General features: G+C 47.4%; 1 protein-coding gene across 14 annotated transcripts in view; it reads left to right on the top strand.

The window, feature by feature from the left end:
• Positions 1–21,633, top strand: part of SEPTIN6 (septin 6) — a 65,566-nt gene that overhangs the window by 5,435 nt on the left and 38,498 nt on the right. For 6 of the 14 annotated variants that reach the window (XM_029241374.1, XM_029241372.1, XM_029241373.1 and 3 more), the window contains exons 2-4: positions 572–652; positions 8,609–8,723; positions 16,144–16,339. In XM_029241374.1, the coding sequence (XP_029097207.1) occupies positions 593–652; positions 8,609–8,723; positions 16,144–16,339 (371 nt within the window). In that variant the 5' untranslated portion in view covers positions 572–592. Of the gene's footprint in view, positions 1–571; positions 653–686; positions 3,595–8,183; positions 8,243–8,608; positions 8,724–16,143; positions 16,340–21,633 lie in introns of those variants that run through there. The other 8 variants (XM_029241377.1, XM_029241378.1, XM_029241371.1 and 5 more) reach the window with 5 other exon arrangements.

Below are 21,633 nucleotides of genomic sequence, written 5' to 3'. Positions count from 1 at the left end.
TCCTCCCCTCCCCTCCCCTCCCTCCCTCTCTCCCTCCCTTCCTTCCTCCCTTCCTTCCTTCCTTCCTTCCTTTCTTTCTTTCTTTCCCATACTTTAAATAAAAATCTTGGAGCCACCAGCCACATAATGATGGATTATTTTAAGTAACAACTGGAGGAGGCGCGCAGAATAAATTTGAAACACAGACCCTTCCTCCTCGGTTTGGCAGGAGGAGGCTTCGGCTGCCTGCACAGAGGAAGGACCACATGCTCGGGAGGGGGAGATAACGTTCCCGCTTCTGCAGTGTCTTCTCATTAGAGGCAGCCATCTGCTGAATTATGCAGCACGCTCTCCGCTGGCCCTGCAGTGGGGTCATCCCTTCCACTCACTTAAAGGTGACTGGGCAAAAGATTCACGGGCCTTCTTGGGGACAGGACCCAGGGCTCAGGTTTCTCCTGCCAGGGCCCTCTCGGGAGCAGAGCTCTGCGCTTTCACGGCCCTGATGAGGTGTGAGGTCGTGTTCAGTTTCCTTTCGCAGCAGAGGCCCCCAGCTCTGAGCACTGGCGCTGAGGCAGGAACTGGGTTTTTTCAGATCCCCTTTAAATGAGACCAGATGGAGGCAGAGGCAAATTCAGGCTCCCCAGAGGACAGCTGGGCGTTCATCCAGAGGCCTGTGAGTAAACCTTTTTTTTTTTCTCTTTTTAACAGATTGGAGATAACAATGACCAGAGCACCTAGGAAACTCTAAATGGCCTGATTTGAAGGGAATCTGTCAGGCTTTTGTGGGAAAGTTGACCCACCCTGGGCAAGGGCCACCCCTGGCTGAGGTGGAGATATTTCACCTAGAATCTGGCTGGTTGGGTTCGGTAGCCCTGGGGCTCTTGAGCAGAGGCCAGGCTGAGGCTCAGGCTTGAGTCAGCAGTGAGGGAAATGGGAGCTAGAGGTGGGAGAGAAGATGCAGAAGAGGGGCACCAGCGTCTCCTGGCCTCCACCGCCTCAGTTGCCTCGTGTGGGCCAGAGGTGCCTTGGTGAGCCCACGGGCTTCTGGGTCATTTTCCATGACCCTTCTCCTCCCGACTGGCATCAGCCACAAGCCCGATGTCCCAGAATTCTAGCAGCAGAAAGAAATCTATGCGCCACTTGAGTCAGCTTTTCCATTTGAGAGCGGCGGTCTGCTTGACAGGGCCCTGGGTCCCAGCACCATTCTCTGCCACTAGATCACTGTGTGACTCGGGACAAGCCACTTCCTGCCTCTGAGTCTCTGTTTCCCTTTTTGTCAAATGCGCGGGTTGGATTAAGTGATCCGTAAGGGTGTTTCCAGCTCTGACATTGTACACTTCTTGTGTTTCCTCCAGCCTGATTTCTTTTAGGTCCTTGCCTGCTTCTGCTTCCAAACGAGGTGGCGGAATTTAACTCCACCCCTTCCCTGCTTTGACTCCTTGAGCTGGGTGGGGAGACGGCTGTAGAGAAAGCAAGTCTGTGCTTTTAGCTCAGCAGGGTCTCTGGAACTGGAATAGAAACAAACAACCCTTCACATGTTGTCTGTCCGTCCGTGTAGGTGTATGTAGCTATTGACTTCCTATAAAGGTACATGACAGCTGAATTTTTGTCTGTTGAATCCCCTTTTACATGCACTAGGAGAGCTGGATATTTAATAGAATCCTGCTGTGAATCCTTCTATAGAATGAAAAGCCACTCTGGAATTGATCCGGTGTATTAAAATCCAGAGTTCCGTCTATTGGATTTGCCAAAACTGGGCCTTCTCCCTGTATGGTGAGGATGGTTTCCTTTGTGCTTCGTCAGGATCCCCTAAGCTGCTCCCCCACTGAAAGGCACTGGGGCCCCTAAGGGGTGCTGCTAGCTTTGGCAGGTTTCATTTCTCCTCCGAAAGGCCCCCAGATTTCTCTCTCCCAGTTCAGGGCATCGCTACTACTGTCAGTTTCCTCTCAGCTCAGCTTAATTGGAGCCAGGGAAATCGTGACGTTTGATGTGTTAGGCATACTGGAGTTGTTGTTGTTTTAACCTCTGGGAACTTAGCAGTGCTCTTGTGGTTCTTATGGCTGATAATATGGGATAATAAGTGGCATTCACTCCCTTGGTAACACTGGAGGTAACAGATAGGGCTATCATCCACCTGATTGTTTCAGCAAGACTTTTTGCTGCATGTTTCAGGGTATGTGATTTGACTTTGACTTCTGGTTCACATGAATCTTTATAAGAATAAGGCATACTGTATAATAATGTTATATTGCATATAAATATGTTATAATAAGAAGAATAATAAGGTTTTATTGTGTTATTGGGAAAATAAATGTTTTATATACAATAAAACTGCCAGAAAGCTGAATACTTCACCAAATTTTCTGGTTATCTGTACATAAAGCAACTTTTTGGCTGTAACTAAAGATTTTGCTAAAATATCTGAGGCCACTTTCCTGCCTAGGAAAGTATCATCATAGAATCTTAAAAAAATAATATTTAAATTCTGATTATAAAAGTAAAATATGGGGCTTCCCTGGTGGCACAGTGGTTGAGAGTCCGCCTGCCGATGCAGGGGACACGGGCTCATGCCCCGGTCCGGGAAGATGCCACATGCCGCGGAGCGGCTGGGCCCGTGAGCCATGGACGCTGGACCTGCGTGTCCGGACCCTGTGCTCCGCAACGGGAGAGGCCACAACAGTGAGAGGCCCGCGTACTGCAAAAAAAAAAAAAAAAAAGTAAAATATGCCTACTGTAGAAAATTTGGAAAACAGAAAAGCAGCAGCTCCTACAGCCCCTCCAAGCCAAAAGCAACCATTCTCACCATTTTGGTATATATTCTTCCAAGTTTTTAAAAATGCATGCATACTTTTTTTCCTCATGGTTGGGATGATCTTGTATACACAGTTTTTTATCTAACAGTATTTGGTGATCATTTTCCTATGCCATTAAATATTCTTAGAATCTATTTTTATCAGCTGTTTAATATTCCATCATGCATCATTGAACTATTCATTGAGTTTGAACGTCCTGAAGATTTGCAGGGTCTCTCAGAGATTGATATTCAGAGCTGGGGAGGGAGATAGAGGAAGGGAAGGTGTGAGAGATCAGGCCCACCAGTAAGGGACACATGGGGCTGCCGGAGATAATCCTATTTCAGTGTTTCTGTCCTTTCCTAGCATCTTTGTGCCAAGGCCAGAGGAGAAAGTTGGGGACAAGCCCGGTCTTTGGCCATGAGTTCCAAACTTTTTGTTTTGATCTTGTCCTTCAGAATGACAGCTACTAACTTGGCTACCCCAGTTTTAAACGGAGGCCAGAAATTCTCCGTCGACACAGATGCGCCCTCGGTTTCCGGAGGCTTCCTACATGGCTTGCGTCCTGTGCCACCAAGGTTGGAAGGGGGGAGGGGGGCAGGGGTTGCCCACTTGGGTGCTTATGGGACCCTTTATTTTCAGAATCACAGCAAGGGGAAAACGATGCACGGCTGGAACTGCCCTCACTCGTACTTCATAACACGAACCTCCGACTATTCAATTAAAACGCGCAATCGGTGTGTCCTCGGGGGAGGAGGCGGAAGAGAAAGCGTTGTTTCTGCCTGTGATATGAAATGTGGTATAACGTATTTCAAGACCGCAGGTGACTGCAGATGAGGAGAAAACAGGAAACGTAATTGGGGAGGGGAGTGGGGCCCCTCCCAGTTCTCAGGAGCACGCTTTCATTTTTGCCTGCCTTTTAGCTCCTCTCAGACGCTGCAGCCTAATTACCCCTGCTGCAAAGCTGAGCCAGAACTCGCTTTTCATGTATTAAAAATGGTTTTTAAATTACACAGGTAATGTGTGAATACATTCATGCTGTAAAAGAATCAAACAATGCAGAAGCACACTGACTACCCCCCGAGGAAGCCCCTAGTTCCAGTCCCCTCCCCTGAGGTACCCTGAGTTCTAGGTGTGGTGTGTGCCTTTTAGTCCCCTTTCTCTCACATACATTTAAGTGCAAATACACGCAGAGGTTTTTTCTGCATATATGGCCTCATACTGTGCTTATTGTTCTACAGTTTCTTTTTTTCTATATTATAATATGTCTTGGAGATATTCCGATCAGTACCTATAGACCTACTGCATTTTTTTAAAAATTATTATTGGAGTATAGTTGATTTATAATGTTGTGTTAGTTTCAGGTGTGCAGCGAATGAATCAGTTATACATACACTTATATCCACTCTCTTTTAGATTCTTTTCCCGTATAGGCCATTACAGAGTATTGAGTAGAGTTCCCTGTGCTGTACAGTAGGGCTTTATTAGTTAACTATTTTATATATAGTAGTGTGTATATGTCCATCCCAGTCTCCCAATATATCCCTCCCCGCCCTTACCCCCTGGTAACCATTAGTTTGTTTTCTACCTCTGTGACTCTGTTTCTAGATCTACTGCATTCTTCTTAATGGCTGAGGAATATTCCAGAATATGCACATACCATAATTTAGTTAACTGGTTTTTCTGTCACAACCTATGAAACACCCGAACGAACTTTTTGGCCAACCTAATATTTTCCCCATTGTCGGACATTTAGGGTTTTTTTCCCTAGGTTTTCAGTATTATAAATAATTCTGTAATGAGTTTCCTTGTACTGTACATGGACCTTTGTACAGGCATGTGAGTCTCTGTAGAGTAGATCCCAAGGGGAGGTTGCAGGTCACGGGAGGTGGGCCATTTAACATTTTGGTGGCTGTGGCCTTTCTAGCCTCTCAGTTCAAAGCGTCAAACGTGGCACCACCTGCTACTCAAGATGATAACTTAAGGTTTTAGTGTCAGACGTCCTGGGCCAAGTTGCCAGTTCCATCTCCTTTTGTGCACTTTGCAATCCAGGGAACATTCAATTGACTGCAATCAAAGCAGTCAGGACCTCAATTAATCCGGCCACGTTAAGGAGAAAGAGGAAAGAGATAAGCTATCGGAGGTTTAGAGAGGGAAGAGGGAAGAAACTTCCAGGGGCTGTCCAGGGGTCAGTGTCCATTCAGCCCAGTGTCCTGTCCTTTTCACCATTACGTATTTACCTCTGAACAATGAGGACTGATGTTCATAACGGTGACCTTGACATCTTCTAAGTTTCATCAAAGCAGGAGTGAATGGTGCTCGCTAGGCAGGATTTCCTAAAGCAGGAACTGCATATACAAATTCATTTTCGAAGCTTTCTCAACTACAAGGATTGAGACATACAGTTTGCTGCTTAAATCTTGATTAGCAAGAAAGACGCATTACCCAGATTCCATGTTCCCTAGTCCCCAAACCTTCCAGTTAACTTAGGTGTATTGGACACCGGGTAAAAAGATACAGAAGAAAAAAGGATTCTAAAAGTTACCAGTGGACCTTACCAAATCCAGACCAATGGTCATTTCTCTGTAATTCTTCCTGACTTCAATCTTGGCCTCTGGTGATAGAAAACTATTGGGTCATCTCTTACTTTTCTGATCATCCCCCCACCCCTTGGAAGAATTCTCTTCATCTTCCCATTCCTTACTTGTGGGCATTGCTTATATTCAGTCCTTAATTCTTTTCTCCCTGTACTGTCTCTTGAAGAACACATCCAGTTTCATACCTCTCACTGCTAAATTTATATCTCAGTCCTGAATTCTCCCTGAGCCTACAATCCCATATTGCTAAGTACTTAGTGGGTAGATGTGTCACCATAAAATCAAAACTATCTTGTTTTCTTTAATATAGAAAATGCTTTTACAAATCCAGAAGAGAAAGACAAGCACTCATTTTAAGAAAATGGACAAAGACGTGAATAGGCAACTCGCATACACAGACACAATACACATATGTAGTTGAACAATAAAAAAAGTTCACTCTCACTAATAAAATGCAAATGAAGTTACATGATGCCATTTTGCAGTGATTCAATTCACAATGGTTAAAAAGCCTCAAACTCAGTGCTGGTCTAAGTATGTGTAAACAGACACTCTCGCATACTGGCGTTAGAAATAGACATTTGTAATATTCTCTGTTGAATGATTTCTCGGTGTGTACCAAAGTCTTTCCGATGTGTGTGGCCTTGCACCCAACAGGCTCTAATTCTAGGAATTTAGCTTAAGGAAATAATCAGAGACTATGCAAACCTGTAAGAACAAGAATTATTACTTACAATGTTGAAAACTTGGAAACACGCTAAATGTCTAGTAGTGGAAGACATTTCACTGGTTGAGAAAATGTGGTAAATTCCCACAATGGAATTCTGTGTGGCCAAAAAAGTAATGTTTTAGAAGTATACTTAATTACTCAAGAGAACATCCATACTATATTAAGTGTCCGGTTATTAAGCCAGGTGATGAAAAGGAATATACAGGATTATCCCTATTTTGTAAACAAAAAAAAAGGAAAGAAGTATTATATATAGACTGTAGGGAAATACACGTAAATACTAATAGTGACTGTCTCTGGAGAGTGATATTATGGGTGATTTTTATTTTCTTCTTTATAATTTTCCATATGTTTTAAAATTTCTACAGCGAACATGGATTACTCTTATAAAAAACCTGATAAGTGTAATTTTAAAATAATGGCTATTTAAAACTAGAATCTTCGACTTTTCCACTAAAGCACCCTTTCCTGGCTTCCATCTTTCTGCCCTTGGTGCCATCAATCCAATCTCCCAGGCGCAGGACCTTGCAGCCTTATAGCTTTGATTGCTCCCGCACTCTCTGCCCAGTCATTCACCGAGTCTCATCCTTTCTTTAGGACGGCTCTCAAATTTGTTCCTCCCTCCTGAGTCCCAAGTCAGATCAGTTCACTTCAAGCAGCATTTACCGTCACAGTGCCTGGCTGTCTGTCACTCTGCCAGTTCAGCGTTATTGGAGTCCTCTCCTAATATGTCTTCCTGCCCCTTCTCCCTCTCTCCTCCCATCGATCAAGCGCCCTGCAGCTGGAATGATCTTTTGAAAAGACTACTTGTGTCATGGCCCTCCCTGCTCAAAACACTCAAAATGCCCCTTTCAAACCCCATTGCCTAGGGAATAAAGGCCATACTCTTTCTTCTGCTATTTAGGGCTCTCACAGCACTGGGCTAGGTGGGAGATAATTGTGGGCACGTGGGAGGTGTTTGGGTGAGGCTTGACAATGAAATAAATCTTTAAGAATAAGATGTGGAGTTCTCCCCGCTGCCCTTCACTGTCTTCAGTTTGAAAATTCCCTTTCCTCATCTTTTGGCACTTGGACAAGACGCCCTGGAGCACTTGAAGTTTCATGGTGCTGAATTTGGACACAGGAAGAGGCAGCCGGGGGTGATGATATATGGCTCAGGAAACCTCAACTCTGAGCCCCTCCCAATTTCCGATGCCTGCTGAGTAGGAGGCTCCATCGAGAAAGCGTATTGGCTCTTAGGTTTCTGTCTCCCCTGCAGTCTTGAGGACCAAGAATGAACAGTGGGAAACTTACATCTTTTTTTAAAAAAAATTAATTAGTTAATTAATTTTTGGCTGTGTTGGGTCTTTGTTGCTGCGCGCGGGCTTTCTCTAGTTGCGGTGAGCGGGGGCTACTCTTCCTTGCGGTGCGTGGGCTTCTCATTGCGGTGGCTTCTCGTTGCGGAGCATGGGCTCTAGGTGCGCGGGCTTCAGTAGTTGTGGCATGCAGGCTCAGTAGTTGTGGCTCGCAGGCTCTAGAGCTCACGGTCGGTAGTTGTGGCACGTGGGCTTAGTTGCTCCGCGGCATGTGGGATCTTCCCGGACCAGGGATCGAACCCGTGTCCCCTGCATTGGCAGGCGGATTCTTAACCACTGCGCCACCAGGGAAGCCCCTTACATCTTTTTTTGATTGCTTTGATAAAAAGATGGAGAAAAGGGTGAGGGAAAGCAAAAGGGGGTGAATGTAGCCCTGAGTGATGCAGGCCACTCATAAAACCCAGCTGTCTTCAGGTACCCCTCTGGGGCCCAGAATATACCACCCAGGACTGAATGATGGCATATGGTTGTCTGTTGAGACTACTCCACTGGAGGGTGTGGGGTGAGATATGTGAGGGTAACAATCTTGCCAGATGGCAGTCATGGGCATGAGGGATCTTTAGTTGCGGCGTGTGTGCGGGATCTAGTTCCCTGACAAGGGATCGAACCTGGGCCCCCTGCATTGGGAGCGAGGAGTCTTACCCACTGGACCACCAGGGAAGTCCCAAGAAGAGAAATTGCTTTTTGAAGTCCCTTTGTCATATTTACTGAACACTTATATGTATTCCAGGCATTGTACTAAGCTCGTTACATGTGTTGGCATATTTGAGTCTCCCAATCATCTGTAAGGTAATATTATGTCATTTGACAGATGTGAAAGGAAACTGAGTCTCTGTGAGGAGAATTAACCCAAGGCTGGGAACCTCATCCCCTGCCCCCCCCCCCCGCCCTCCCACCCCTTACAAGCCGCCTCTGTAGTTTGCTGTGTCTGGAACTATGTGACGTTCATTATGGAGCCTCAAGGATGACTGTACCCAAGAATCCATGATTTCTAAGCGAATGGGTCATTTTGCTTTGGATCAGGGACTAGCTAAGGGGAGATGGGCCCCAGTGGGTGTTAATTCCTAGCACAGAGAGCATTTGGATGGGGAAGTGAGACCCAGATTGCTTTTAAGCACATTTTCATTTTCTCCCCTCCCTCCCCTTCCAAATTAGGGTGAAGGTTGCCGAACTGTCCCCCTGGCTGGACATGTGGGGTTTGACAGCTTGCCCGACCAGCTGGTGAATCAGTCAATCAGCCAGGGCTTCTGCTTCAACATCCTGTGCGTGGGTGAGTATTTCCATAGCAGGAAATTCTATTACAGAATATGGATCCTTAATGGCTGGGTGTGGCTCTGCAGGTCATTAGGTTCAATAGTGTGTCATTCTGATCTATTTGCAGGAGTGTTTCTGCCCCTCTTCTTCTTTTATCCCTCTGCTTGTTTTGGTGAGCAGCTGGCTGTAGTTACATTTTTCCCTGCCCAGACCAGAATGCGGGGCCATACCTTGGGGGGAGCTGAGCTGCGTGACACCCAGTGGAAATTCTGTAAGGGAGCTGACTGGCTCAGCTACTCTTATCAGGCTTGTTCTGACTGCAGAAAATAGGAGCCAGGGCAGAATTGGGAGGGAGGTAATAATGGCTGTGGAAAGATGCCTGCTTACCAGCTATGGGCAGTGGGTTGGGTCTGTCTGTTTCCTCTGCAGCCCTGCTGTGCTTGGTACAGTTTGAGCTCTGTGCAGGCACCACACAGCTGTGTGCCAAGTTCTTTTTATTCCCTTTAAGTGTATCTGTGCCTGGACCTTTAGTCTCAAGTGTGGGAACCATGTCTTAGTCACCTCTACTGTGCTAATTACAGCACAAAGAGAGTTCAATAATGTATGTGAAATGAACGCATGAATTATCCCCTCAGGAGCCACTCACTACATTTCTCAAACACTTTCCCATGTTAACAATTTGGGTCCTTACTAGGACTCTGGGAAGTGAACAGACCAAGTGGCATTCGTATCCTCATGGAACAGACGGAGACCAAGAAACTCGGGGAGGGGGGGGATAAGGGACTTACCTGAGGCAACACAGAATAAGTGGCAGAGCCATGACAGGGACCCAGGTCTGCCTGACCCTTTGTCCCTCCCACTGCTTTGGTAACCACTGCCAGAGACATCTCTTGAGAATGCAGAAGCACTTTGGAAACTGTCAAGCACCAGCCAAGCAAGTCTCAGGAACAGCAGTTCCTTGACATTCTTTGAGAATCTCTCCTTAGACCTTAAATAATCCCAAATTTGCAAACACGATCACAGTGTAAAATTTTCAATATACAGTGCAGTAAGGCGTACCTGCATATTTTTAGTGACATACCTCCAAACCTTAATGATTCTATAAATACCATAATAATGGCAGTTTTCATGCCCGGTCGGAACACTCGAAACACTTTTGCTAATTGCCTTTTCCTGTTTTTTTGTACAGAGCATACGGGGAATTCATTCATACTGAGGGTGTGAACCACTACTGAATTGGATATTCTACTCTCTAATGTAGTCTAAAGTTCTGTTTTGTAACTAAGGTCATTCATTTTCTTGGACTCTGTTTTTTCTTCTCCCTCCCTGGCACTCCTCAGATCATTTTCTGTTGGAGAATTAGCTACACACTCAAGGACAAGTAGAGAAAACAAAGCCACTTCTAAGTATGGTTGACAGGCAGTCAGCTAGGCTCACTCACTAGTGAAATGACTCACTCTCACGCACCAGCTTTGGAACCTATGAGATGAAAATATGTGCTTCACGGATTTACATATCATGGGCCTGAGAGTCCAGATCTAGGCTGTTAATTCTTCAGATGCCAAAAGTCTACCCATGGTTACGATGAGGTGCTATTAGGAGAGGGATACAAAATAAACAGCAGTCATGGTGATCGATATCAAGATCAAATACCATCACGTCCAGTATTAGCACTGCCAGATCTCTCCCATCTTTGGCTGATGGCCAACTTATTTCACATAACATTTGATTACTGAAAAACTTCCACACAAACATATTGGAGTCCCTTGGCATTCCTCCCAGAGCTCCGGGTGACCTGCATTGAAGCTGAGGGGATGAGAAGTGAAGTGACAGGCCCACCCCCGTCAGTCTCTCAAACCAAGTGCAATTGGGTGGGCTAGTGAAGCTTTAGGAGGGAGGCTGCATAGGTCAGGATGGCTCTCTGGGGGCGGCAGTGTAGGGTAGTTGGACATGTGGTCCACAGGCTCCCCTAGGGCCCGGAGGAAGAGGCAGCCAAGCTCAAGGCAAAGTGAGTGGGAGAAATATTTCTTTATTTCTTTATTATTTATTTTTATTTTTGGCTGCGTTGAGTCTCCGTTGCTGCGCGCGGGCTTTCTCTAGTTGCCGCGAGCGGGAGCTACTCTTCATCGCGGTGTGCAGGCTTCTCATTGCGGTGGCGTCTCTTGTTGTGGAGCACGGGCTCTAGGCGTGCAGGCTTCAGTAGTTGCGGCTCGCAGGCTCAGTAGCTGTGGCTCGCGGGCTCAGTAGCTGTGGCGCACGGGCTTAGTTGCTCCGTGGCATGTGGGATCTTCCCGGACCGGGGTGGAACCCGTGTCCCCTGCATTGGCAGGCGGATTCTTAACCACTGCACCACCAGGGAAGTCCCAAGTGGGAGAAATAGTAAACCCCTACCCACCCAGGCATCGTACATATGCAGCTGCTTCACTGTGCACCTGCGGGCATGGAATCGCTCAACTGCCCAGGACAGACCCTCCAAGAGGGGAAGGGTAGAAAGGAGACCCTCACACCCAAGGAGTCACCTCCTCTTTCTCTCTCTACTTATGAAGTTTCAGGAAACGGCTGCCCTAATAGCTCCCCTCTTAGCCGTGCAGGTGCACCCCTTGGATGCACCCGCCCAGGCTGGTTAACTGCATTCCCCATCCCTGATCCAAAAAAAGCCTGCAACTCATGCATCCCCCTCTCTGGCTGGGCTCAGAAGCCTGTCATTGCTCTGAGAACCCACAATTTGGGCCAAAGTCACAGGCGGCTTACGGTGGCTCTAAGGCTGCAATCTCAGCCCAGCCGTGGGACTGGGTAGCGTCACCGACGTGGCGAAGGATCGATAGCTTGGCTGCTGAAGGTGATCGTTTCTCTCGCAGGACCTTCAGCGACCATACTTTCATGCCTACTGCCTGTGCATAACGGTCAACTTTACTCCCTTAATGACGATTATAAAACGGTTCTGTTTGGGCATAGAATATGTTTCCCCAAAGGATTTTCTTTTCTTTACCGATAGGGCATTTTAAGTGTAAAATAATGGTAAAACTGGCTTTGGTTATTAACAGAGATCTAGAATATTTTTATCACAGTATTGTTTATTGTGGTGCTGGGCTGCTGATCAGAGGCCCCAGCCTAGCAGAGTGAGTACTCTCCGTGCATAAGTGCGCATGTGCATGCTGGCATGGAGAGGGAGAATTTTTATGAATCAAGAGCGTAATTTATACATAAGGGCACTGATGATGACACCTACGATCATTATTTTTAGAGGGCCAGGCACATGGGTGTGAGCATATTATGGCTCCTCTCCAACAGACGCTATGGTTGACAGTAATTACCGAGTGGGCTGAGGTCCCCCTCCTGTTCTAAAAAATCTACTAGCCCACTCCCAGTCTACTAGCTTAGCTTTGGAAATCACTTGGATCCCAGGATTCTAGATATAGTACAGGAGGCGTTGGAGGAACGACTAGAGTCGGCAGTGCAAACGTTCTGCTGGGAAAGAGCCCCAAAGAGACTCAGCCCTCTGAATGTGCCAGCAACAGAGAATGCCTGTGACGAGCACAAAGGGTCATAATGCTAATATTTACTTTGAAACTGCTCAGGATTCCAGGCTCAACTAGGCTCTGTTGAACTTGGAAAAACAAAACATACAAGAGAAGCAGGATTGAGGCTCAGTGCAGGAGGAGGGGAAGGGCAGCTAGCATTCTCTCAGGGTTAGGGAGCGATGGTTTCATCTCTCCATCTCTGGGAGAGGCAGCCGTCCACCTGTCTGAGACAGGCTGCCAGCGGTGGTGTGCTGGTCAGCGTCAAACCACCCACTCTCAGGAGAAAAGTTGCCGTGGTTTGTAGCATGTACCAATTTTTGTGCTGTCATTATTCCCACCATAGCTGGTTTTAAGCTGCCAACATGACATCACTGCACATGGGCTTGGGAAGAACTGCAGGAAGCCGGGCGAGCCGGCTCCAGCACACCCCTGTTTGCCAGGTCTCTGCAAGATCAGGAAGAAGTAGAGGGCAAGGTCACAGAGCCAGGCAGGACCTTGTCCCCATCCATAGGCTCCCTTGGCCAACAGGAGTTCCTGGAGAGTTCCCTTTTGGACACCTTCCGGTTGAACTCAAAGACGTTTCTCTTGGTTTATTCCAACATTCGGAGCCGGAAGAGACTAGCTCTCCTGATCATTGCTGTATCCCCGGCTCCTAAACCTGTGCCTGGCTCCTATTAAAGGTTCTAAATATTTGTCGAATGACTGAATGAAACAACATATCACACCTATGGGACGCACTAGAACATGCATGGGCTCCAGTGTCAGACTGCCTGCGGTCAAATGCTGGCATTGCCACATACCACTTTTGTGACCCTGGGCCAGTTTCTTCCTCCACATTTTATAGATGAGGAACGTGACGTGCAGAAAGGCTGAAGAGCAGGGGCACATTCACACAGCTAGGAAGTGGCTCGGTTAATCCATCTGTAAATTAAGGACAAATAGTAGTATTATCTAATACACAGTCTTATTTTAGGGAATAAATAAGGAAATATATGTAAGATATTTACAGTGGCGCCCACATAGTAAGTGCTCCAGGAGCAATAGCTGTTATTATTACTACTCAAACCTGCTCATTTTATGGAAAAAGAGACTGGAGTCCAGAGAAGGGGAAGGGCTAGGCTTAGGTCACAGTCGTTTAGTGATAACCTGCCTGGGACTCTGCATTTCATCACTTGCAAGGACTTAGTTGCACAGGGTACCAGAGGATGCAAATGTTAACAGCAGATGAGGAAAAGGGCTAAGCTTTTCTTTGTCACAGTGGTTTTGAACTCCCGGTAGAGAGGTCAACATCAGACTAGCCCAGGGAGTATAGTTTGAAAAAGCAGATTTCATATTCCATGTTTTAAATTGAATTCTTTTTTAAAAAGCTGGTGTTTCCAGGATCCTATCTACATTAAGTCAAGGGAGAGGAAATCCTCTGGGCTGGTGGAGATGACTTAAAAAGGGTTAAGAAACCCCGCTGTACACTCTGAGGAGGGAGGAGGAGAGAGAAATTGACCCCTCGGGACTCCTCAGGTTTCCTGCTGGAATCTAATTGCCAAGTCCCTACCTTCCTGCAGGGGTGTGGAATCTGCTGGCCTGATCTGAGTTGAGCCGAGAGTGGCTCCCCTCCCCCACTCAGTACCGGGCCCAGGACAACATCCCAGGCTCAGGCTGGGTCTGTGGCAGCCATCGAGAGAGAGATATCCCACCCCTCCCCGCCCCCAGGCTCCACATTGATGGAAAACTGGAACGGGACAAGCACACTTGATTTTCTGCCCTCTTCTCATGCTGCATTTATCACAATTCCCTAGACACCCGCCGGGTCTTTTCTTCCAGACACTCGTCATTGAGCATCTAATTTCCACAGCCCTTTTGCACTGGCAGGCGTCCGGGTGGTCATTTCCTCCGTTGCCCTGCCCTGCCCGGCCCACCCGGCCTGCCTTTCTACAGCTGCGCAAACAGGGCGGGCCCTTCCCTCTGTGGTACTGCTCCTGAGCCCTCTGTGTGAGCCTCTTGCTAGGCGCTCCGGGGAGTACCAGAAGTTGCCCATCCCCTGCTCTCTGGGAAGTCTTAGGATCAGGGAGTCAGGGAGCCAGCTCTGGGTGCTGGGGAGTCAGGGGCCGCCCCGATCTAGGAGCTGCGGGGCGTTCAGCGAAGAGCTCACAGAACGGGAGAGAGGGTCTGAAAGTGGGGATGTACATGGACAATGTATTAGGCACGGACAAAGACCGGCGAAAATGTAGCTTAAGCTTCAACGCCCAGAGGGAAGGCGAGTTAGGGAGAGGCAGCCACCCTGTGTTCCCGTTTCAGAGGCGCCGGCCCCTTTGCAGTGGAGCGGCACCCGCACCTTGGGTGGGGAGGGGGGCGATGTCTTCCGCTGCTTAGCCAAGTCTGCCACTTCCCATGGCAGCCAAGTCTGCCACTTCCCACCTCACCAAGTTTTTCTGGGGACCCAAATACTTCCTGTTCCTTTAGGGAGGGAGAAAAGGGCCTCTTCTGGGAGAGTCTTTGCTGCTAGTAGGTATAACAGACCCTGGCTGGAAGCACGATCTGTGTGAGGAACCATTTCCCTGCACCCTGGCAATCAACCACATTAGTCAGACCTGGCTCTGAAATTGGGCTGGGGAGCCGGGTAGCCAGGCTGAGTTGAATGTTCTCCTTGTTTTCTCTCTCTCTCACACTGATCCCTCCACATACAGAAAGCTCTCAGCATAGACAGATATTTTTAAAAGCACCTCCTGCATTCATAGCTCATTATTCCGGATAAAAGAGGTTTGCAAGATGCAAAGCTAGACACACCCAGAGGTGGGAGGGGAGATGGACCATTTACGGTTATGGGTTGTGCAGCTCGAACCCTAGCCCTGGACTGCCCTGCAGATATGTGCTGTCGGTCACAAGAGGGGACCTTCCAGGCCAGGATTTGCCCAGGGCAAACCCACTCCCCCCATTCCCAACTGGGAAGGTGTGTCAATTCCCACATCTCAAGGGTTGTGAGCAGGCAGAGGGAGAAGAGGGGTGATGATAGCGGAACAGCAGGGTAGCCCGGGTCTTCAAAGCGCAGTCCTTGGTTCCTGGCAGTGACTTGACATCCTTTGCGTCTCTCAGGAATAACCTCCACAAACCTTCACCAGTCCCCGCAGCCCTTCCCCGACTCGTTGCCCTGGTGCGAAAGCCAGTGGTTTTGAAATTCCAGGGGTTTAATTTATTAGTATCCCGCAGCCTGTTAGTTAAACAAACAACTGATTGGCTTGTTTGAAATTTAAAGGGAAGAATAATTTGTGGCCTGCTAAATTCCCTCTCCATTAGCTAAAAATGGTCTCCCCACTGGGATGCATATCTGGGTGCTGTCTGGGCCTGGCTGGGAGAGGTGGGGACTGAGAGGAGAGGATACTTATTTGATGAGGGACTGCTGTCCCTTTCTTGTAAACTTGAAAATAGCCCTTAAATTTTTAAGAAAGCTATACACGTTCCTTGTAGAAAACTTGGAAAATAGAGAAAAGCATAAAGAAAGAAGTGAAAAGCGCACATAACCCCACCACCCAGACATGACCGTTGGTAAGAGTACACTGTACGCCCTTCCAGTGTTTTTCTAGGCATAACTCTACCTCACCATCACTGCCTTTAACATGGTTTCTTTTTCTGACTATAAAAACAATGCATACTCAATTTTCAAATAACACAAAAATATGAAGACTAAAAGAAAAATTACCCCAGTTCCACTATCCTGAGATGACTACTGCTGATATGTTGGTGCAGTTCCTTATCCTCTTTTTCACTTAACTGAGATCAAATAGTCCATGTAGTTCTACGTGCTCTTCACTTAGTGTCTTACCGTGGACATTTTGCCATGTCAGTGAATATGTATCCGAAACATGTGTAATGGCTGCGTGGTCATTGTGTGAATGCATCATAACTCACTCTTTTGTTTTTCAGGAGAGACAGGTTTGGGCAAGTCCACCCTCATGGACACCCTGTTCAACACCAAGTTCGAGGGGGAGCCAGCCACCCACACACAGCCGGGTGTCCAGCTCCAGTCCAATACATATGACCTTCAAGAAAGCAACGTGGGGCTAAAGCTCACAATTGTTAGCACAGTGGGCTTCGGGGACCAGATCAACAAGGAGGACAGGTAAGGGAGGCGGTGGGGTGCGGAGGCTACTGGGAGGCCACGGGGAGGAGCTCACCACTGGGGTCCCGCTGGACCTCTCAGATGATGCAGGCAGGCAGCAGAGCTCAGTAGCGCCGCCTCCGCCCAGGGTCCCTGTCTATTTCAGTGTTCTACTCCATACGCTTTGCCAAAAGGAGGATGTTTTTCTGTTCCATTCGACAGACATTATTTATTGAGCCAGGTACTGCCGTGCTCCGACAGTCTAAAAAGGAATGACCTTGTCTCTGCCCCTGAGGCAAAGACTCACGGGAAACCTGGTCTTAAGCAGACAAGTTCCTTTGAGTGTGACCTGCTCTGTAAAGGACAGGGTACAATGAGAACATGAAGGAGAGAACAGTCAGCTCCATGCAGGGAGGTCAGGGAGGCCTGCACAGAGGAGGTGCCCCTGAGCTGGCCTTTGAAGGGTGAACGATTTTGCTGGACAGACAAGGGAAGGTTGGGAACCCCATCCTGGGCAGGGACAGCTGCTTGTACAGAGGCAAAGGGATGTGGAAGACTGTGGCATGTTCTAGGGGACTGAGCTTGCTCTGTTTGGCTAGACCAGGGGTAGAGTTACTGTGAAGCTAGTGAAGCTTGTTTCAGGGCCCTCAGTTGCTCACGCACCTCCAAAGCCCTGGAAATAATTTCTAGTCATTGTGTTGTTTGATCTTTCTTGGAGGGCCCTTCAAATCGTGTAAACCTAGGGCCCCGCAATACCTGCTGTGCCCCTGGGCCGGTGCTTGGCGTGAGCTGGGGGAAAAGTGAGGGGAGATGAGCCTGAAGAGGTAAGCAGGGACCAGATCATGGAGGGGTTTGTAGAATGTGTAGATATGGAGCCACTGAAAAGCTTTATGAAGTAGAATGATGTAGTCGAATTGGCCTTTGAAGAGGGGGCTTTGGGATAGTATGGAGATGGGCTGGTGAGCAGGAAGACCAATTAGGAGACTGTTGGACCAATTTGATCGAGGCCAGCGATGACACAGGTGCTGAGACAGGGAAGAGGGGACAGATTTGATAACTACTGAGTAGGTAGACTCAACAGGACTTGGGGGTTGGGAGGGCAAAAGAAGAACCTAGAATGAGGCTTGGATTTCTGGCTTTGGAGGGTGGACAGATGGTTGGCAGCATTCAGTAAGAGTTACCATAAGAACCAGGTTTAAGAAGAATCAGCTCTGTTTAGGAAGTGTTGAGTTTGAGCTGCCTGCGGACCATCGAGAGAGGATAGGCAGCTAAATATGCAGGGTTAGAGGTCAGGAGAGGGTCTGCGCTGTAAACAGACTTGGGTTATCAAGGTATAGGTGATATGTTCCAGCCACAGACACACGTAAGATCATCCAGGGATTGGAGCCGAGTGAGATGAACGCTGGGCTAAAGATAAAAACCTGAGGATGTTAAGTCAGCAGATGGAGGAAAAGACATCCTGGAAAGAGACCGAGCTGGAATAAGCAGAGAGGTAGGAGGAGAGACTGTGGGTGGTTGAGAATGGTGTGCCAGTGAGGGCTGGAGTGAGGCTCAGATGAGGACGAGATGAGGGCTGGGTTGAGGGAGGGGGAGGGCGTCAGGCACCGTCTGCCTTTAACTAAAAGTCACATGGTTATCACAGGTGCTCTTCACAGAAAAGGTCATTCATCATTTTGAGCAGTGCTCATCCTTTGAGGATTCCCTTGCTTCTCAGATGAACTGTATCCCCAGTTCTTCTATTTCTCCCTTAAAATAACAACAGCCATACTCATTTCCTTATAGTGAATAAATATATTTAGCTCCTTAATGATTGAACTGAATTCTGTTTTCCATTTGAAATTCTAGACGAAGGACACCTCTGCTTTGTATAGGCCTGCTTATTGTGCTAATCTTGTTTGGTGGAGAATAAATTAAACCCTGGGGAAAGGGGCTGTTTGGGTCACAATATGAGTGATCAATCTCAGCTGCAGACCGCTCAGCATCTCGTCCATTAAATTTCTCACAGTTCTCAGTAACATATAGTCGACATATCTAACGTTGGAAAACGCCTGCATAATGATGGTTTGGGAGGGCCAAACTGATAGAGCCCCTTAGAGGCTAATCTACTTCTCTTGCCCCTTAGAGGCTAACCTACTTCTCTTCTATTTTTAATATCCTTACTGTTTTTCCTGATTATAAATGTGATACGTGCTTATATCAAATAATACAAACTCGCATAAGTAAAAATGAGAAGCCTCCGGGAAATGGGCTGGGGAACAGAAGTGGAGTAAGCTCCAGGGATTTGTAATAAAAAGCCGTGTTTTCTCCATTCTGACAGGGCCATGAGGACATAGATAGGTCAGTGAAGCTGCACGGAAAGAGAGCATCAGAAGGCCCTGCTTTACCCAGGGTGCAGGGGCAAACTGAGAAGAGCAGTGACGAAGGCCATATCATGAAGGGCACCATTTGAAAGCTGCTGAGGCAAAAGGAACTCAAGAGGGAGACAGAGGACAGGCTGGAAAGGGGTGTGCTTAGGAACTCAGGCTTTGGTCTCAGACAGACCTAGGTTCAAATCCCATCTTGCTACTTATTAGCTCAGGGATCTTGGACAAGCATTTTGTGCTGGTCTCAGCCTATCCATAACCAATGTTGCGGCTGGACCGGCCCTTGTGGTTCTTATTATGATTGCAAGACGCCCTCAGTAATAACCGTCAGGAAACTTGGAGGGGAAAAAAATGTTTATTACTCACAGGTTCTGGAAAGGACAAGGCACACCCGGGGCTACACAGCGAGGTCGAGGGTAGAGAAAGAGAGCGAGAGCACCTGGGCCTGAGGTTCTGCTTTCATAGGGATCGAGGGTAGGCGGCCTGTGGTTTTGCGGGCTTACTCTTTATTGGTGAGTGTAAAACATAAGAGCGGGAATTTAACACGTGGGGAGAGAAAAAAACAAGTGGCCTAAATGGTCAGTTATAGAAATCCACCAATATCTTTAAAACAAGGACGCCTGGGGTGGGGGGGGTGGACGGGGCTGGTTCCTTATCTTTCTGTGGCTGGCAGTGTGTTTATTCGTGATAGCTGTCCTTGAAGTAGGTGCCTTTTTGAAGTGGATGCCTCCGAAATCAAAGCTTAAATCAGACACTTGGTTACAAAAATGCAAGTTACAACTGTCAGGGCTTACACTACAACTAGGCACTTAAATTCTTTATGCCTCAGTTTCCTGTAAAGTGGGGATGGTGATAATACTGATATCTACCCAGAGGGTTATGGGTGAGGCATACTCCACGTGTATGGCATAGGAAACGCTTAAACAGTGCCTGGCACGGGGTAACTAACGATATTGTTATGATCGTGACTTTTATTGGTAGAAGAATCAAGGGAGAGTTGTATTATGTAGCATATGTGAGGGAATGATAAATAGTGTCCAGAGAGATAAAAACTGAAAAATATCCATTGGGTTTGGCAACATGAAGGTCATTAATACACTTAGGAATAATAATTCCAGGGAAATCGTGGGTAGAAACTAGATTGCCATGAGTGAATGGGAGGTAAGGAAGTAAAGGCATCAGAATAGCAAAAGGAGGGACTTCCCTGGTGGCGCAGCGGTTAAGAATCCACCTGCCAGTGTGGGGGACAGGGATTCGAGCTCTGGTCCGGGAAGATACCGCATGGCATGGAGCAACTAAGCCTGTGTGCCACAACTACTGGGCCTGCGCTCTAGAGCCCGAGAGACACAACTACTGAGCCCTCGTGCCACAACGATTGAAGCCTGTGCACCTAGAGCCCGTGCTCCGCAACAAGAGAAGCCACCACAATAAGAAGCCCGTGCACCGCAACGAATAGTAGTCCCCGCTCGCCACAACTAGAGAAAGCCTGTGCACAGCAACGAAGACCCAACGCAGCCAAAAATAAATAAATAAATATATTTATTTATTAAAAAAAATAGCAAACGGAGCAATTGAACAGAAAAATGAGTCCAAGATCAAATCCATGTTTCTATGGGAATTTAGATTTGTAAGTTAGCAAGGAAAGAATAGACTATTCAAGAAAATGTGGGCTTCCCTGGTGGCACAGTGGTTGAGAGTCCGCCTTCCAATGCAGGGGTCACGGGTTCGTGTCCCGGTCCGGGAAGATCCCACATGCCGCGGAGCGGCTGGGCCCGTGAGCCATGGCCGCTGAGCCTGCGCGTCCGGAGCCTGTGCTCCGCAACGGGAGAGGCTACAACAGTGAGATGCCCGCGTAACGCAAAAAAAACAAAACAAAACAAAAAGAAAATGTGCTGGGAAAATAGGCCATCCGTTAGGAAAACATAAGATGAGACCATCCCACACAAACACCATTCACAAAAATAGATTCCAGTTGGATTGCAAACAACTTCTAAAAATATGAGGAAAAAATATAAGAGAATATTTTTATAACTTTGGGGGTAGAGAAGGCTTTTTTTTTAAACATCTTTACTGGAGTGTAATTGCCTTACAACGGTGTGTTAGTTTCTGCTTTATAACCAAGTGAATCAGTTATACATACACATATGTTCCCATATTTCTTCCCTCTTGCGTCTCCCTCCCTCCCTCCCTCCCTATCGCACCCCTCTAGGTGGTCACAAAGCACCGAGCTGATCTCCCTGTGCTATGCGGCTGCTTCCCACTAGCTATCTATTGTTTTTTTGTTTGTTTGTTTGTTTGTTTGTTTTGCTGTACACGGGCCTCTCACTGTTGTGGCCTCTCACGTTGCGGAGCACAGGCTCCGGGCTCGCAGGCTCAGCGGCCATGGCTCATGAGCCTAGCCACTCCGTGGCATGTGGGATCTTCCTGGACCAGGGCACGAACCCGTGTCCCCTGAATTGGCGGGCGGACTCTCAACCACTGTGCCACCAGGGAAGCCCACTAGCTATCTATTTTACGTTTGGTAGTGTATATATGTCCATGCTACTCTCTCACTTTGTCACAGCTTACCCTTCCCCCTCCCCCTATCCTCAAGTCCATTCTCTAGTAGGTCTGTGTCTTTATTCCCATCTTGCCCCTAGGTTCTTCATGACCTTTTTTCTTTTCTTAGATTCCATATATATGTGTTAGCATACAGTATTTGTTTTTCTCTTTCTGACTTACTTCACTCTGTATGACAGACTCTAGGTCCATCCACCTCACTACAAATAACTCAATTTCGTTCCTTTTTATGGCTGAGTAATATTCCATTGTATATATGTGCCACATCTTTTTTTTTAAACATATTTATTGGGGTATAATTGCTTTACAATGGTGTGTTAATTTCTGCTTTATAACAAAGTGAATCAGTTATACATATGTTCCCATATCTCTTCCCTCTTGTGTCTCCCTTCC

This window comes from Monodon monoceros, unplaced genomic scaffold, assembly GCF_005190385.1.
Source record: "Monodon monoceros isolate NGI ecotype Baffin Bay Population unplaced genomic scaffold, NGI_Narwhal_1 Super_Scaffold_22, whole genome shotgun sequence".
NCBI lineage: Eukaryota > Metazoa > Chordata > Mammalia > Artiodactyla > Monodontidae > Monodon > Monodon monoceros.
Note: the sequence above shows the minus strand (reverse complement) of the source record. Positions and strands in the feature narration are given on the sequence as shown.